At 45.1% G+C, this 18,735-nt stretch overlaps 1 protein-coding gene across 29 annotated transcripts in view; it reads right to left on the reverse strand.

The window, feature by feature from the left end:
* obscnb (obscurin, cytoskeletal calmodulin and titin-interacting RhoGEF b) overlaps nt 1-18,735 on the reverse strand; it is a 614,792-nt gene that overhangs the window by 455,788 nt on the left and 140,269 nt on the right. For all 29 annotated transcript variants that reach the window (XM_078231785.1, XM_078231777.1, XM_078231827.1 and 26 more), the window contains 2 exons: nt 13,881-14,147; nt 10,034-10,300 (listed from right to left, as the gene is read on the reverse strand). In XM_078231785.1, coding sequence (XP_078087911.1) covers nt 10,034-10,300; nt 13,881-14,147 — 534 coding nt within the window. The remainder of the gene's footprint in view (nt 1-10,033; nt 10,301-13,880; nt 14,148-18,735) is intronic.

An 18,735-nucleotide genomic window follows, 5' to 3' on the forward strand; every position in this document is an offset into this window, starting at 1 on the left:
TCACATTGCCGAGGTGGTAATAGTGGAAGCCGTGAATATAACTTGAAACCCTGTAACGGTAGTGAAACACGGTGCTAGAGTAGTAATAGTGGCCGGGGGTAGTGAAGTCCCTACAGTAGAGAGCACACTTTACTAGCGAGTAATCGTGGCCGGGGTTAGTGAAGTCTGCGAAATGGCAGATAATGAAGTTAAAAGGGGATTTGCAGGATCCCTCATTGAAATTTACATGACAGACAGGAAAGAGTTAATAAAGAGAATGCAAAAGGATGGCTGGGATACTTCTCACACCTGAGAGAGTGGATAGATAAAGAAAAGAGAAACAAGACAAAGAAGATAGGAGTAATGTTAACACATCAGTTAGCTGGTCTAATTGAGCAAGTAGTCACCTCTACTAAGAAGTGGAGAGAAGATAAAGGAAGGATTAGAGAATTAGAATTCCGAGTGAGGAAACTGGAGAAGCAAAACCAGGTATTAGAAGAAAAGCAATGGAGAGGGGAAACTGTTCCTCTACCTCCTTATGAGTCCACACAGCAGGGACCAACCGCTCCCCCAGAGGAGTGGGAAGCGCTAGAACACAACTAAGCATCAGTAACCCGAGGGGGAACAGATGCGCGACCAAAAGCAGCTTATCAACCCTTCACCCCAGGTGAGAGACAACAGATAATGGCTTCCCTGGGTAAATTACAACCTAGAAGCGCAAACACTAAATTCTGGGAAGAATTAGACACAATCTGGGTAGGACACCAATTACACCTGAGAGACGTACACCAGCTGGTCAGGGCAGCCTGTCCAGTGGATAAGTGGAGGCAGGTAGCAGGTGGACCCGCCGCTCCTCCAGCACAGGATTATAATGGGGGAAGGTGGACACATGCAGTCGCCCTAACATCAGAGATAGATGCCAATAGGCACCCTTCATCCCCTTTAGGGAAGGAGCTTCTGAATACGGGGAGCGATTCTTCCAGATATACCAAGAGTGCTCAGTATAAGGGAACCCAGGTCGAGGGGATTGAGCGTTCATCCAGGCTTTTAAGGATGGACTTTCTAGTGCTTACCAGGTCATCCTAAAAATGGGAGTGATTATGTCCCAAGATTACGATGAGTTGGTAGAGTGGGCTAGTGGCGTACTTGGAGGTGGATAGGAGAGATCTTAGTTTCTGTATTTCAGTGTGTTTGTGTGATCTGGTAGCTTGTCGAATGTAGGTGGTTGTTGTTGTATTAGATTGAGAACAGGAGCTGAAGCCTGTTTGTTCCTGTGGAGTGTTTGTTGCAGGCAGTGGGTGCAGTGCTTTGTACTTCGATTTAGCCTCAGGGGGGCTGGGGGAAGTGTTAAGACTGTTAAAGATTAAAGTGATAAGATTTCTTGAATTTACTTCTGTTTACAGTTTGGAAGAAAGAAGAATAAAAGCGACTGTCTTAATCAACGTTCTGTATTCTCTTTGAGTGTTTTACTCTCATCCCAGTTTGAAATGTTAAGTTTGAATGAAAGAGGAAATGCTGTGGAATGAATATTGGAAGATTCCATGTGTGTCTGTGTGTGTTTAATGTTAAGAAAGGATTTAAAGCTTGGAAGGAACCATGTGCTCTTTCCTTTGTATTGAAGTAGAAATTGTAAGAGTTAGTTGAGAAGTTAAGAGAAGAAAATAAGTAATTTTGTGAAAAGGTAGAAAAGCAGGAACAAAAGAGGTAAATATATTGTCTATGAGTCAGTTTAAAATATATCATGTCAGTGAAATACAGTATTAAGGTCCGCAGAATATCGCGATTTACGAACATCGGATAGTTTAAAATTCTGTAACTGGTTAAAATTATGTACTGCCGTTGGAATTTCATGTGCCATCTATTGTTCAAGGTTTGCCAAATATAAAAACACTGCAAAGCTCAAAATCTAGCCAGTTAAGAATCAAACCAAAACGTTTCTAATCAATTAACAAGTATGTATTGTACCTACTTTGATTTTGATTCAGTGCCTCTTATTTTCCTAGAGTGCGGGGGTTTTGATCTGGAGCTCAGTTTAAAAATGGAAACGGCTTGAATTAAAGGGGTTTGGATATCACGGTTACGATGTGTAAAGTGGTATGATACAGCTGCCGCTTGATTATTTTTATTATACAGTATAGCATTGCCAAATAGACCCGAGAATAAAATCAAATCCTGAAAAGCCTTAACCAACTTTGTATGATATATTTATATACTATATATTGTGTATTGATAAAGACATAATTATTTTGTGAAGTACTGTGGTGCAGCGCTTGCACGCAAACAAATGATCAAATTAGAGACAATGTAAGAGTACATCATATAAAGATCGGAGCTGTATGGCATGAGATTTTAATGGGGAAAGCGATGTCTTTTGATAAGATTACATACAAGAACATAGAACAGTACAGCACAGAACAGGCCCTTCGGCCCACGATGTTGTGCCGAGCTTTATCTGAAACCAAGATCAAGCTATCCCACTCCCTATCATCCTGGTGTGCTCCATGTGCCTATCCAATAACCGCTTAAATGTTCCTAAAGTGTCTGACTCCACTATCACTGCAGGTAGTCCATTCCACACCCCAACCACTCTCTGCGTAAAGAACCTACCTCTGATATCCTTCCTGTATCTCCCACCACGAACCCTATAGTTATGCCCCCTTGTAATAGCTCCATCCACCCGAGGAAATAGTCTTTGAACGTTCACTCTATCTATCCCCTTCATCATTTTATAAACCTCTATTAAGTCTCCCCTCAGCCTCCTCCGCTCCAGAGAGAACAGCCCTAGCTCCCTCAGCCTTTCCTCATATGACCTACCCTCCAAACCAGGCAGCATCCTGGTAAATCTCCTCTGCACTCTTTCCAGCGCTTCCACATCCTTCTTATAGTGAGGTGACCAGAACTGCACACAATATTCCAAATGTGGTCTCACCAAGGTCCTGTACAGTTGCAGCATAACCCCACGGCTCTTAAACTCCAACCCCCTGTTAATAAAAGCTAACACATTATAGGCCTTCTTCACAGCTCTATCCACTTGAGTGGCAACCTTTAGAGATCTGTGGATATGGACCCCAAGATCTCTCTGTTCCTCCACAGTCTTCACAACCCTACCTTTGACCCTGTAATCCACACTTAAATTAGTCCTACCAAAATGAATCACCTCACATTTATCAGGGTTAAACTCCATTTGCCATTTTTCAGCCCAGCTTTGCATCCTATCTATGTCTCTTTGCAGCCTACAACAGCCCTCCACCTCATCCACTACTCCACCAATCTTGGTGTCATCAGCAAATTTACTGATCCACCCTTCAGCCCCCTCCTCTAAGTCATTAATAAAAATCACAAAGAGCAGAGGACCAAGCACTGATCCCTGTGGCACTCCGCTAGCAACCTGCCTCCAATCCGAAAATTTTCCATCCACCACCACCCTCTGTCTTCGGTCAGACAGCCAGTTGCCTATCCAATCGGCCAACTTTCCCTCTATCCCACACCTCCTCACTTTCATCATAAGCCGACCATGGGGGACCTTATCAAACGCCTTACTAAAATCCATGTATATGACATCAACTGCCCTACCTTCATCAACACACTTAGTTACCTCCTCAAAAAATTCTATCAAATTTGTGAGGCACGACTTGCCCTTCACGAATCCGTGCTGACTATCCCGGATTAATCCGCATCTTTCTAAATGGTCGTAAATCCCATCCCTAAGGACCTTTTCCATCAATTTACCAACCACCGAAGTAAGACTAACCGGTCTATAATTACCAGGGTCATTTCTATTCCCTTTTCTTAAACAGAGGAACAACATTCGCCATTCTCCAGTCCTCTGGCACCAGTCCAACGCCGGCATCTCCACATCATGACTACCATCCCCGTGGACAGCGAGGACCCAAAGATCAAAGCCAAAGGCTCTGCAATCTCATCCCTTGCCTCCCAAAGAATCCTAGGATACATTTCATCAGGCCCAGGGGACTTATCGACCTTCAGTTTATTCAAAACTGCCAGTACATCCTCCCTCCGAACATCTATTTCCTCCAGCCTATTAGCCTGTAACACCTTCTCTTCCTCAAAAACATGGCCCCTCTCCTTGGTGAACACTGAAGAAAAGTACTCATTCATCACCTCGCCTATCTTTACTGACTCCACACACAAGTTCCCACTACTGTCCTTGACCGGCCCTAACCTCACCCTGGTCATTCTTTTATTCCTCACATAAGAGTAAAAAGCCTTGGGGTTTTCCTTGATCCGACCCGCCAAGGACTTCTCATGTCCCCTCCGAGCTCTCCTAAGCCCCTTTTTCAAATGAATGGATGTCCAGCTGCAGCTAAAAAAGGCCAGTACAAAGTGTTATTTAATTCACACTAAGCTTTCTATGGAAGGGGGATATGTTGTTAAATGTAACTAACAGAACTGCTTTCCTCAACACAGGCAAAGACTGCAAGCAAGAACGATTGGCGTGCGCGGGTGAATAGATAATATAACTTGTAAAGATTATATGAATTATAGTGTTAGGTTTGATATTTGATCGTTGCGAATATGTATGTAATCGCGTATGTAACTGTACTACTTTGCGTTGTCGCGACTGTAAATTTGACTGGATTGCAGGATAACTTGTTTTACAAAGCTCACATACATTTACACAGGAATCGAACTGTATGTTACCCATTAGCACAATCGGTAGAAGCCCTATTTGTAGCCACCCCTAGGTGGACCCCTCATGACTTATATAGAATAGATACATCAGATGCACCCTGTAAGGGACAAATTGGCAAATATAAAAGAGGTATACAGAGGAGATGTGTGGGACTTGTAAACCCCACAGATCCTGTGTGCAAGGGGTTCCAACAGGTGGGAGGAAAAACTTGTTCAGATACTGCAAGCTATCCGCTTTGTTTTACGGAGCAGGGATGGGGATGTGCCTATGCCTTGGTCCCTAAGAATGATTCCTGCGTACAGACGCAGTGTGTCTGTCAACATTGTCAGGTTAATAAGGGACAGTTTACTTGCACTTGTGATGAACAGAAATGTCTGAATATAACCGCGGGAAGACAGCTTATTTGTGGACAATGCAATGGAACTCACGTAAGCTCAGCCAAATGGACATACCCATTTGATACTTACCAGGTGGTGGGATCAAACGGGGAGTCAAGTAAACCGAACAATTGGCAATATGAACAAACTCATAATCAAGGCACTAAATGTTACCGGGCTAAGAAGGGATATGTGTTCCTCTTCAATGGTACTTACATGACAGAAACACCAAACCTCCCAAACCGTTTTGCAGTAGGAACAATCGGACCACTGACTGTTCAATGCCCTCAGAAGGGGCATATTCGGAGAATTGTAACTCGGGCTATCAGCAAAGAATTCTGCGCTGACTGGGAAGCCCCGGGCACAATGGGATCCTCACTGGGATATGGGTTCCTTGGAGCCTTGTCTCTGGGGGGAGGGGGGGGGGGGGACGGGACGATATGCAGTGGACTACCAGTTAGCACAACAAGGAGAAGTGTGTACAATTATAGGCAATAAATGCATAACACAAGTCACAGGCAAGTCTTATAACATTACACAAGTCATCAACGACATCAGGGAACAACTTGATAGCTTCAGACGGGGACCCAAGGAAGGAAGTAACTGGCAGGAGTGGCTAGTAGGGGGGTCCTGGGAATCTTACTTACGACATGGATTGGTCATACTCATTTCAAGTGTAATTGTCTGTTGCCTAATTGTTGGATGCCTGAAGGTCTGCTGCAAGATTATGGTGACAAGAATTGTGCCAGGAGCCCAGTGTATCCATCGAAGAAGAACCCCTAATGAAGATCCCCGAAGACATCAGAAGAAACGAAGAAGAAAAGAAGAAAACTGAACTCTATATGCAAATGGATAATTGTTGGTCTAGGGATTATTAATGCCATAATCCGACCAAAAGTGGGGACTGAAGTGGGAAAAATATACAGAAGAGTACACTTTAAAAATGACTGCCTGGCACATAAAGAGTTAAGACCACAAACAGGCACTGACTCTTAGCCCAGACAATTACTTAGGATTAAGGACACTCAGACAACTACTTGTAACTTAAAATATGCAGGAATTAGATACTGCAGGAAGCCAGTGGAAATAGGGACAAAAGGGTCTGGTAAAGAGATTAGCACAGTAAGAAATTTAACAACACCAGGTTAAAGTCCAACAGGTTTGTTTGGTAGCAAAAGCCACACAAGCTTTCGGAGCTCCAAGCCCCTTCTTCAGGTGAGTGGGAATTCTGTTCACAAACAGGGCATATAAAGACACAGACTCAATTTACATGAATAATGGTTGGAATGCGAATACTTACATATGTCACACTATCTGTAACCCCCACAGTTGCTTGGACCTGCAGAGTTTCACTGGCTGTCTTGTCTGGAAACAATACACATCTTTTTAGCCTGTCTTGATGCTCTCTCCACTCACGTTGTTTTGTTTCTTAAAGACTTGATTCGCTGTAAGTACTCGCATTCCAACCATTATTCATGTAAATTGAGTCTGTGTCTTTATATGCCCTGTTTGTGAACAGAATTCCCACTCACCTGAAGAAGGGGCTTGGAACTCCGAAAGCTTGTGTGGCTTTTGCTATCAAAGAAACCTGTTGGACTTTAACCTGGTGTTGTTAAACTTACTGTGTTTACCCCAGTCCAACGCCAGCATCTCCACATCAAAGAGATTAGCTACAGGTGGGATCGGGAATACAAAATACAGGAAAACCAATTACTGTAAACTACTATATGAATAGACCGAAACTAAAGTCATTGATAGTCACTGACGTAGGAAATGTATCCAGTCATAGAACAATGCGATGTTAACATGCTTATGACTGTATCTGTCTGCATTTGTCTATAATGATGTGTTTAACAATCGATCACCTACTTGATTACAACGATGTGATAATGGTTAGATGTCCGGTCCATCTGTTGTGTAAAGGGTATAAAGATGGACCGCTCCTATTGTCTCATTGAGAGAAGGTAGCTGTCTAGAAGCACTGCGGAGTGCCAGTGCCTTTTCTCCACGAAGCTTTGTTAAAATAAAACTGTACTGTTGAAACCTTCAAGCCTGACTCACAAAGTGGCATTTTTCCCACAACACAATCTTATAGGCACGTAGGAACAGGAGTAGGCCAGGCAGCTCCTCAAGCCCGCTCCGCCATTCAATAAGATCTGTGGCCTAACTCCAACTATCTGCCCTAGGCCCATATCCCTTGATACCCCAGCTCAATAAAGGGGAAAAATCAGATTTAAACCTAACAATTGAACCAGCATCCACCACAGTTTGAGGAACAGAGTTCCAAATCTCCATTACTCTCTGTGTGTAAAAGTGTTTTCTAACATTTCTCCTGGACGACTTGGCCCTAATTCTTACATTATGGCCCCTGGTTCTAGAGCCTCCAACTAGTGAAAATGGTTTACCCTTATCCATCATGTCCTTCCCTGTAAATATTTTGTAGACTTCTATCAGATCAACCCTCAACCTTTCGAATTCAAGAAAATAAAGGCCTAATTTAGAAATAAGAACATAAGAAATAGGAGCAGGAGTAGGCCATCTAGCCCCTCGAGCCTGCCCCACCATTCAATAAGATCATGGCTGATCTGAAGTGGATCAGTTCCACTTACCCACCTGATCCCTATAACCCCTAATTCCCTTACCGATCAGGAATCCATCTATCCGTGATTTAAACATATTCAACGAGGTAGCCTCCACCACTTCAGTGGACAGAGAATTCCAGAGATTCTCCACCCTCTGAGAGAAGAAGCCTCCTCAACTCTGTCCTAAACTGACCCCCCTTTATTTTGAGGCTGTGCCCTCTAGTTCTAGTTTCCTTTCTAAGTGGAAATAATCTCTCCACCTCTACCCTATCCAGCCCCTTCATTATCTTATAGGTCTCTATAAGATCCCCCCTCAGCCTTCTAAATTCCAACGAGTACAAACCCAATCTGCTCAGTCTCTCCTTAGAATCAACACCCCTCATCTCTGGTATCAACCTGGTGAACCTTCTCTGCACTCCCTCCAAGGCCAATATATCCTTCCGCAAATAAGGGGACCAATACTGCACACAGTATTCCAGCTGCGGCCTCACCAATGCCCTGTACAGATGCAGCAAGACATCTCTGCTTTTATATTCTATCCCCCTTGCGATATAGGCAACATCCCATTTGCCATCTTGATCACCTGTTGCACCTGCAGACTGGGTTTTTGCGTCTCATGGACAAGGACCCCCAAGTCCCTCTGCACAGCAGCATGTTGTAATTTCTTTCCATTTAGATAATAATCCAATTTGCTATTATTTCTTCCAAAGTGAATAACCTCGCATTTGTTAATGTTATACTCCATCTGCCAGATCCTCGCCCACTCACTCAGCCTGTCCAAATCTCTCTGCAGACCTTCTACGCCCTCCACATGATTCACTTTTCCACTTATCTTTGTGTCGTCTGCAAACTTTGTTACCCTACACTCAGTCCCCTCCTCCAGATCGTCTATATAAATGGTAAATAGTTGAGGCCCCAGTACCGATCCCTGCGGCACGCCACTAGTTACCATCCGCCAACCAATTTGTCTAATCGCTCCTCGTAACTTAATCCCTGAAGTCCAGGTATCAATCCTGTAAACCTGCATTGAACTCCATCCAGGGCCAAACCATCTTTCCGAAGGTGTGGTGCCCTTAGCTGCTCACAGTGCTCTTACTGGGGTCTAACTAAGTGACAGGAGCCAATTTCCTGTCCAGCGGTATGACTCCTGAATCTAGGGACTCTGAAAGAATATAGTTAGGGCACCGGCAATGTGTTCTCCTACCTCCTTTAGCATGTGTGGATGGAAACCATCAGGTCCTGGGTACTTGTCATGCTTCAGTTCCATTAGTTTCCCCATTACTGATGAATCACTTAAGCTAATTCATTGAAGACCCTGTCCCTGATCCTCTGTTAGCTTCCTTGGAACTTCCGGCAAGCTATCTTCTCTTTCTAATATGAATACTGAAGCAAAATACTCGTTCAGCAAGTCTGCCATTTCCCCATGGCCATTGATAACATTCCCAACCTCAGTCTTCAGTGGGCCAATAGTGCTTTTAACCAGTTGCTTCCCCTTTGCATAACGCTAAAATCTCTTATCGTCACTTATGTTAGGTGACACTGCCCCTTGGGAACTGCCCAGCCCTGCCCCCGACCACCTTCGGTGGGGCCATCATGTCTGGTCTTCGCTGGTGGAGACCATACATTATTCTTGCCAAGGTCAATCTCGACTGGCAACATGGTTAAGGTAAGTGAGCAATGACGATAGCGTCCGGGATTTGTTAACAACATGTAAACCATGACATTAATATTTAACTCGGCTTCGCGCCTTTTTGGTTGCGAAGCTGATTTCGCCAGCAAAATAGTGCCAGTACGATCGGGGGAGACGAGAAACCGGGCGTGTTTCTGATTTTTCCCCTCCCGCCCGATCTTACAACCTCGCCAAAGGTCAGGCAGGACAAGGTCGTAAGATCGCGCCCAAAAGAAAATATACAGTGTTATGGGGAAAAAGCGTGGTGATGGAACCAGCTGAATTGCTCATGCAGAGAGTTGATGCTAATAGTCTTTTTCTATGCTCTAACCATTCTATGACCTCGGGATTCACAATCCAAGGAATTTACAGGTGCACTAGCAACTCCTCACTGCACCCTTGAAAATGGCCATATTTCACATTAAACCATAAGAAATTATGCAAAAAAGCAGGAATCTTCAACTGTTCCTTAGTTTGATAGGAACATTTGACAAATCCTATTCCAGCCTTAAAACATGATGAGCTATTCTGGAAAATCCCAACAAATTCCAGGACAACGATCCAGTATTAAGGGCCTTCATCCTCCTGCTCATGAATTTTATATATGGGGATTAGCTGTTGCAAGGACAGACTTCAGAAAAATCATTCCCTTAAAAGTCTTCCAATAAAGCCTTACTTATTTTTAAACCGCTGAATGGTATACAAATATCTTCCTCCACTTGCTTCTTTACTATTTATCAGTCTGCAATAGACAACCAAAAGCATTGCTTACCTTGGATTGTGATTTTAGCACTTGCTTTGTCGCTGCCTATGTCACAAGTGTAAAGTCCAGCATCACTTTTATTCAAGTCATGTACTATAAGACAAAGTGTTTTTCCAGCATGCAGTAGTTCATATTTATCACTTGAGCCAAGAACCACGTCATCTTTTTTCCAGATAGGATTGACTTTGGGTTTAGATACTTCACACTCCAGTGTTATCATTCCTCTCTCTTCCCCAACGATGTCATCCAAGGATTTCATGAAGACCACTGGCTTTTCTGTAATATGACAGATTGAGGACAAATACTATGAGCCTCATTTTCAAAATCTCCTGAGTAGCGAGAAATTCATCTCACTCTGTGAATTGTTCTAGCACAACTGACCTCGATGTTTGGTAGAGTTGCAGTCAGTGAGATCACTCAAGATGGAGTTCAAGGCCAGCACAAGTGAACAAACAATGGGACACCCTGATAATTATGAGGCAACTTGAAGTCAAAGGCACTCGCTTGCATTCTCCCCACAATGGTAAAGCACGCAATTAGACAGAATTATTCCCAACGCATAACTTGTGCATGAGACGCAAAAGCCCAGTCTGCAGGTACAACAGGTGATCAAGAAGGCAAATGGGATGTTGGCCTATATTGCGAGGGGGATAGAATATAAAAGCAGGGATGTCTTGATGCACCTGTACAGGGCATTGGTGAGGCCGCAGCTGGAATACTGTGTGCAGTATTGGTCCCCTTATATGAGGAAGGATATATTGGCATTGGAGGGAGTGCAGAGAAGGTTCACCAGGTTGATACCGGAGATGAGGGGTTTGGATTATGAGGAGAGGCTGAGGAGATTGGGTTTGTACTCGTTGGAGTTTAGAAGGATGAGGGGGGATCTTATGGAGACTTATAAGATAATGCGGGGGCTGGATAGGGTGGAGGCGGAGAGATTCTTTCCACTTAGTAAGGAAGTTAAAACTAGAGGACACAGCCTCAAAATAAAGGGGGGTCAGTTTAAGACAGAGTTGAGGAGGAACTTCTTCTCCCAGAGGGTGGTGAATCTCTGGAATTCTCTGCCCACTGAGGTGGTGGAGGCTACCTCGCTGAATATGTTTAAAGCGCGGATGGATGGATTCCTGAGCGGTAAGGGAATTAAGGGTTATGGGGATCAGGCGGGTAAGTGGTACTGATCCACGTCAGATCAGCCATGATCTTATTGAATGGCGGGGCAGGCTCGAGGGGCTAGATGGCCTACTCCTGCTCCTATTTCTTATGTTCTTATGTTCTTATAACATTGAGATTTCAGTGAAGTGAGGAACTACCATTCATTCTGTGCCATTTGCCATGTGCTGCAGTCAGAGACAGGGATGAAAGGGCATGGCTGGTGGGGGACACCCAACTTGCAACTCCAAACATCCATCCTTTTGTGAATGATTATGGTTGACAGGGGATCATGCAGTTAGTCTTTCTTGCTGCCAAGTCTTTCTATGTTCCAGTGGAAAAGTATCTGCATGAGGCTTCTTGCCAGACTCCCCCATCCCCCAGCCTGCCCCGATCGCTGGCCTCCCTCCTGTCCCCATCGATCCCAATGCAGAGTGGCAGTGGGAACTCCCACCCCCACCGATCGACCCCTTAGGCCCCACCCCATCAGGCCCCTCCCCTAGGCCCTGCCCCAATAGGCCCCAACCCTTGGCACTGCCCCATGCCTGGTGGACAGTGCCAAGGTGCCCCCTGGGCATGGGCACTTTGCCCCTAGGGCAGTGCCAAGGGCACAGGCTGGCACTGTCAGGGTGCCTATGCCCAGGGGCAACACCCCCCGCCGCCCAGCCCCTTGGGGGGCCCTGATTGCCCCCCCCCCTTTACTCCAGTGGTGTCAGACCGCTAGCCCCCTGAAAGTGGGGAGCTACTCTAAACCCCACTGGAGTGAAACACTCTGGCGGGGTGGGAGAGGCTAGTGGGCCTGGAGAATTCAGTCCCAAATACCATTTAAATGCTAGCCCCACCTCCCCGCCGATTTCCGGCGCAGAGCAGACTGTGCCAGAAATCCAGCACTGGCAGACGATTCGCGGGGTGCGAATGCTCATGGGAACCAAAGAACAAACAAAGAACAAAGAACAGTACAGCACAGGAAACAAGCCCTTCGGCCCTCCAAGCCTGTGCCGCTCCTTGGTCCAACTAGACCAATCGTTTGTATCCCTCCATTCCCAGGCTGCTCATGTGACTATCCAGGTAAGTCTTAAACGATGTCAGCGTGCCTGCCTCCACCACCCTACTTGGCAGCGCATTCCAGGCCCCCACCACCCTCTGTGTAAAAAACGTCCCTCTGATATCTGAGTTATATTTCGCCCCTCTCACCTTAAGCCCGTGACCCCTCGTGATCGTCACCTCCGACCTGGGAAAAAGCTTCCCACTGTTCACCCTATCTATACCCTTCATAATCTTGTACACCTCTATTAGATCTCCCCTCATTCTCCGTCTTTCCAAGGAGAACAACCCCAGTCTACCCAATCTCTCCTCATAGCTAAGACCCTCCATACCAGGCAACATCCTGGTAAACCTTCTCTGCACTCTCTCCAATGCCTCCACGTCCTTCTGGTAGTGCGGCGACCAGAACTGGACGCAGTACTCCAAATGTGGCCTAACCAGCGTTCTATACAGCTGCATCATCAGACTCCAGCTTTTATACTCTGTACCCCGTCCTATAAAGGCAAGCATACCATATGCCTTCTTCACCACCTGTGTTGCCACCTTCAAGGATTTGTGGACTTGCACACCTAGGTCCCTCTGTGTTTCTATACTCCTGATGACTCTGCCATTTATTGTATAACTCCTCCCTACATTATTTCTTCCAAAATGCATCACTTCGCATTTATCCGGATTAAACTCCATCTGCCACCTCTCCACCCAATTTTCCAGCCTATCTATATCCTGCTGTATTGCCCGACAATGCTCTTCGCTATCCGCAAGTCCAGCCATCTTCGTGTCATCCGCAAACTTGCTGATTACACCAGTTACACCTTCTTCCAAATCATTTATATATATCACAAATAGCAGAGGTCCCAGTACAGAGCCCTGCGGAACACCACTGGTCACAGACCTCCAGCCGGAAAAAGACCCTTCGAACACTACCCTCTGTCTCCTATGGCCAAGCCAGTTCTCCACCCATCTAGCCACTTCTCCTTGTATCCCATGAGCCTTAACCTTCTTAATCAACCTGCCATGTGGGACTTTGTCAAATGCCTTACTGAAATCCATATAGACGACATCCACGGCCCTTCCTTCATCAACCGTTTTTGTCACTTCCTCAAAAAACTCCACCAAATTTGTAAGGCACGACCTCCCTCTTACAAAACCATGCTGTCTGTCACTAATGAGACTAATGTGAATCACCCCCTGTGCGATTCTCCCGGCCCGCTGTGCTAAAAAATTAGCGCAACGGGCTGGGAGAATCGCCCCCATCCCCACATTACACATGCAGAACATGTATTTGGCTTGACAGCAGCATCCTGTTAGTGCATTCTCCATGACAAAGCCTCTACATTGTATCAGAGTCCACTTGCCAACAAATCAGCACTCTCTTAGATAGCATAATCTGTTGTTTTCTCCTTATATTAGTATTCTTGTGAAGTGTCCTGATGAGTGCAAGACAAAAGGCTTCAACATTTCTCTATCTTTAGCAATACTCAATTTCTGTATGACCAATGGCTAGTAGCATAAAATGCATTTGGCAAAAATGCCTAGCATATCTGCATAGTGGAAAACTGAAGTATATATTTGAATCAATGTTAGTTCACATTTAGCAATATTAAGACTTTAATGATTCACACAACTATTGCTTAATTCTGAATAAACAAAGCGGGGTGCTTACCTCGAACACTCAGCTGTGCCTTTTCTGTCACACCTCTCACTTTCAGCATAACCGTTCCTGTGTCATCAAGTGTTACACCTTTCAGAATTAACGTGTGTCTCGTTCCTTTTTTCTTTATCTCATTGAAATTGTTTGAGTGTAAGGGCGTATCATTTAGAAACCACTGAACATCTTCAACATCATGGGACAATTCACAAGAATAAACTAGATTGCTGTCCTCCTCAGTATCTATATCTTCTAAATGTTTCGTTATTTCTATTTTCAGAGCTGCAAATGTAAATGCAAACATGGTTATTTAATGTCTCTATTTTGAATTATATACATTATCTATATATAATGGAGTCAACTTTCAGAGATTTCATTCTAGGCATAGACTTATTCAATAGGAGATGAATTGGGAAATCAGCTGCTGATTCGCAGCAACCCCGACTCACATTACCCTCAAATGGCTTTCAAATCACTGAACAATTTTGAATTTGTAAGTTGACTGCACCAAACAAGCTACAGAAGTAATTATTTGTAGAGCAAGGACAGCAGATACATAGGAACACCACCACCTGCAAGTGGTGCACACCATCCTGGAACTATATCACTGTTCCTTCACTGTCAAAATCTGGAAGTTCCTCACTAGCAGTACAGTGGGTCTATCGGCACAGCACAGACTGCAGCAATTCAAGAAGGCAGCCTCTCAAGGGTAATTAGGGATAGGTAACATACATTGGCCTAGCCAGCAATGTTCTCACCCCGCAAATTAATTTTTAAAAAATCCACGCTCCATTCAAGTGAAGCTCCAAACCAGAAGCAATCCTGAGCATAAACCCAAATGTATTTTATTCCCCTGAAATAAAGTAAACTAAATTCCACTGAAAACACAAGACACAAAATCTTTCTTCCAATAAACTTTATAAAGTGTGTGATCATTGAACAGTTTGGAAAATATCAACGGGATTAGACAAATTCAGCATACATCAATGAAAGAGAAATCATGTTTGACAAACCTACTGGAGTTTTTTGAGGACATAATTAGAGCAATAGATAAGGGAGAACCAGTGGATGTGGTGTATTTGGATTTGCAGAAAGCATTTGATAATGTCCCACATGAGAGGTTTGTGTGCAGAATTAAAGCCCGTGGAGTTGGGGATAATATATTGGCATGGATTGAGAATTGGTTAGCAAACTGGAAACAGAGAAAAGGAATAAATGAGTCTTTTATGAAGTGATAAGTGGTGACAAGTGGGTACCACAAGGATCAGTGCTTGGGCCCCAGCTATTCACAATATATATCAACACTTTGGATGAGGAAATCAAATGTAATATTTCCAAGGTTGCTGATGAACAAAACTAGGTGGGAATGTGGATGAGGAGGTGGATGGGGAGGCACAAAGGTGACTTAGACAAGTTGGGTGGATTGGACATTATGTGGTAGATGCAGTATAATGTGGATAAGTGTGAAGCTACTCACTTCAATAGAGAAAACAGGGTATTATTTAAATGGTGATAGATTGAGAAATGTTGATCTACAAAAGGATTTGGGTGTCCTTTACACCAGTCTCTGAAAACAAGCAAGCAGCGAGGAAGGTAAATGGTATGTTGGCCTTCGTTTTAAGAGGAATTGAGTACAGGAACAAGGATGTCTTACTGCAGCTGTACAGGGTCTTGGTCAGACCACACCCGAAATATTGTGTGTAGTTTTAATCTCCTTATCTACAAAAGGATATATTTACCAAAGAGGTCGCGGAAAAAAGATTCATCTGACTGATTCCTGGGATGGCAGGATGGTTGCATGAGATTGGCTGGGCTTGTATTCACTGGAATTTAGAATGACAGGGGATCCCATTGAAACGTATAGAATTCTAATAGGGCTGGACAGACTGGATCAGAGGGTGGCTAGAGCAAGGGGTCACAGTCTCAGTATATGTGATAGGCCATTTTGAACTGACGCAAGGTGAAATTTCTTCACTCCAAGGGTGGTGAACTTGTGGAATTCTCTACCACAGAAGGCTGCAGAGGCCAAGAGGGAAATAGATAAGGGGGTCGATTCTCCAAGCCCGCTGCGCTGCTTGAGTAGCAGTGGTGTTGGAAGGCCAACGATGGAGGGGTTGCAGGGCTGACCAGTGATTGGGCTGGCCAGCAATCAGAAGGCCAGCAATGTGGGGCCACTGCGCATGCGCCGATCTGTTAGCGCTGACAGATCGGCGCAGGCTGCAGTGGCCCACCCAGCACTATGCTGACAGCCTCTTGGGTGGGAATAGGCCCCGCCCCCAGATTTCCACAGTGAATCCTGCTGAGACAATTTGTGATGTACAGAGTGTCGGAGATTCATTCTGGAAATCACGCTAAAAAAAAGCAGCAGGATTTACTCCCATTTTCTCACACATTGGGGGCTTAGAATTTTTTTGGGAGAATCCCGGCCAAGAATTCTAGACATTGAGGTGTTAAGAGTCTAGGGAGAGAGCAAGAGAATGGCATTGAGACAGCAGATCAGCCATGCTCATGTTGAATGGCAGAGCAAGCTCAAGGGGCCAGCTGCCCTACTCCTGCTTCTATTTTCTATGTTTCTATGTGACTCCTTTTTAAGAAGAGCAACATAAATATGAGAACTTGCAGTAGGCTCCACTATTGTCCCCAGGCATAGTATAGAGCATGTCACTGATTCAGGGAATCAATAACTTGCCTCCCGATTCCCCAAAGACTGTCCACCATCTTACAAGGCAGAAGTCAGGAGTGTGGTGGAATATTCAGGAGTGCCTGGAACAAGCTGCCAGAGGTAGTAGTAGAGGTGTGTACAATTTTATCTTTGAAAAAGCATTTAGACAGTTACATGGGTAAGATGGGTATAGAGGGATGTGTGCCAAATGCGGGCAATTGGGATTAGCTTAGGGGTTTAAAAAAAAAGGGCGGCGTGGACAAGTTGGGCTGAAGGGCCTGTTTCCATGCTGTAAACCTCAATGACTCTATGATTCTATTCTCCACTTGCATTGATGAGTGCAGCCCCAACAACACTCAAGTAGCTCAACAGTATCCAAGACAATTCATTGACATCCCATCCACCAACTAAAACATTCATACCCTCTACATTGGGCCCGATTTTACCATTTTGATTCTAAGTGCTGCATCTGGATGCAATTCAAATCCAACTTGGAAACCTGTTCTCTGGCGCCTCCATACGCACTTAGCTTGAAAAAAAAATCGCGGGTCTGAATCGCGCAGTGGGCGTGGCTTTTCACGCCTGAAATGCTGCAGCTCTGATCAGAGCCTTCAACTGCGCACGCATGTTGAAAAAAGTTTTGTAAAATGCGCCCCTGTCACATCGCTCCCGAGCCGCAAAAAGCAGAAAAGGTGGCTCGGGAGCAAAAAGCAGGAGCGATGGCCCCCACAGATATCACCCGACCCACACAACATAACTGTTCCCCTTATCCATCCACCCCCCTGCTACCCAGATCGATCGCGACCCTCTGCCCCTCTTCCCCTCCACCGATCGCCCGCAGGGTGGCAACAGTCCCCCCTTCCCCCCACCAATCGCCCGCAGAGTGGCAGCGGTTTCCCCGCGCCCCCCCCCCCCCCCCCAACCCCACACCAGAGATCCATCTGGCCTTGCCACCCCAACCAGAGAGCGATTGGGCCTCCCTCCTCCCTCCCCACCAAAGAATGATCTGGCCTCCCTCCTCCCCCCTCACCAGAGAATGATCAGGCCTCCCTTCCCTTCCCCCCCCCCCCAACCACGGATCAGAGTCAGAGAGCTGTTGGAAACTCTGAACTAACCTCTTCAGAAGCTGGAGTGCCTGAAACAGACCTTTGCCGAGCATGTCTGTTTCGCCGAATCTGGATGCGCGAACGCGATGGTAAAGGGGGAAATGCTGGTAAAGTTGGGTGTGCAGCCCATTAATTCAATTTTAATGCATGCAAATATACTTAAATCACGTTGCGCCCGTTTCGGGCGCGGTTCAGATCACGGCCATTTTCGGGCCCGACTTTACCAAGTTTTCACCCCCGTTTTCGGGCGCAACGCAATAGTAACATTGGGCCCATTGTGGCAGCAGCGTATACTATATAAAAGATGCAATGCAGCAACTCATCAAGCCTCCTTTAACAGCACTTTCCAAACCCACAATTCTACCATCTGGAAAGACAAGAGCAGCAGAAGCATTCTACAATTAGAGAGCTCCAATATCTATTGCTGAAGCAACTGTGCCCTAAAAAAACATTGCTTGATTGAAAATTCTTATTCAGTGATCTATGTCTCAATTGTACAATGTTTATTTACATAAGATAACAGGTGTCAAATGTTTTCAGTTTCTGCTATTTACAAGGTCTAATGATTGGCACTTTTAAAGGGCTGTAGTAATTTTTTAAGAATGTAGAACGTTATGAATGAATTACTTTTTAAAGCTTTATAACACATGCTATTGGGTTCAGTTGTTCTATAGTGTATAAACTGGGTGAATGGGCAAGCGAGTACCATAGGTTGGAACAGAGGGTATGAGAGGTGTGGGAGCGAGTGGAGGACTAGCTTGGCACGGGGGGCATGGGTAAGAACCTTTTGACCTTACCTTTCAAAAGGTTCCTTCATCCAGACTATGGTTCACGATACTGGGGACCATGAGCAAGTTCTGAAAAAGGTGGCCTGACTCCATAAAAATTGAAGATGTCCATGCTCACAATGAAGATGGCCAAATAGGGAGTGCAGATTCGTGACCCTTGCTAGCCTGTTCCCTTGTTCCGTGTTGGTGAAAATTAGGGTCACCAGGAATGGGCCTGGGAATCTCCCTGACTATGCAAAGATCCAGCCCATCAAGACAAGGCAGACATATTAAAGACTTCAGTTGGTTCCTGGAGGCAGTATGCCAATCACGAA

Source organism: Mustelus asterias, chromosome 2 (assembly GCF_964213995.1).
Source record: "Mustelus asterias chromosome 2, sMusAst1.hap1.1, whole genome shotgun sequence".
In the NCBI taxonomy this organism is placed as follows: Eukaryota; Metazoa; Chordata; class Chondrichthyes; order Carcharhiniformes; family Triakidae; genus Mustelus; species Mustelus asterias.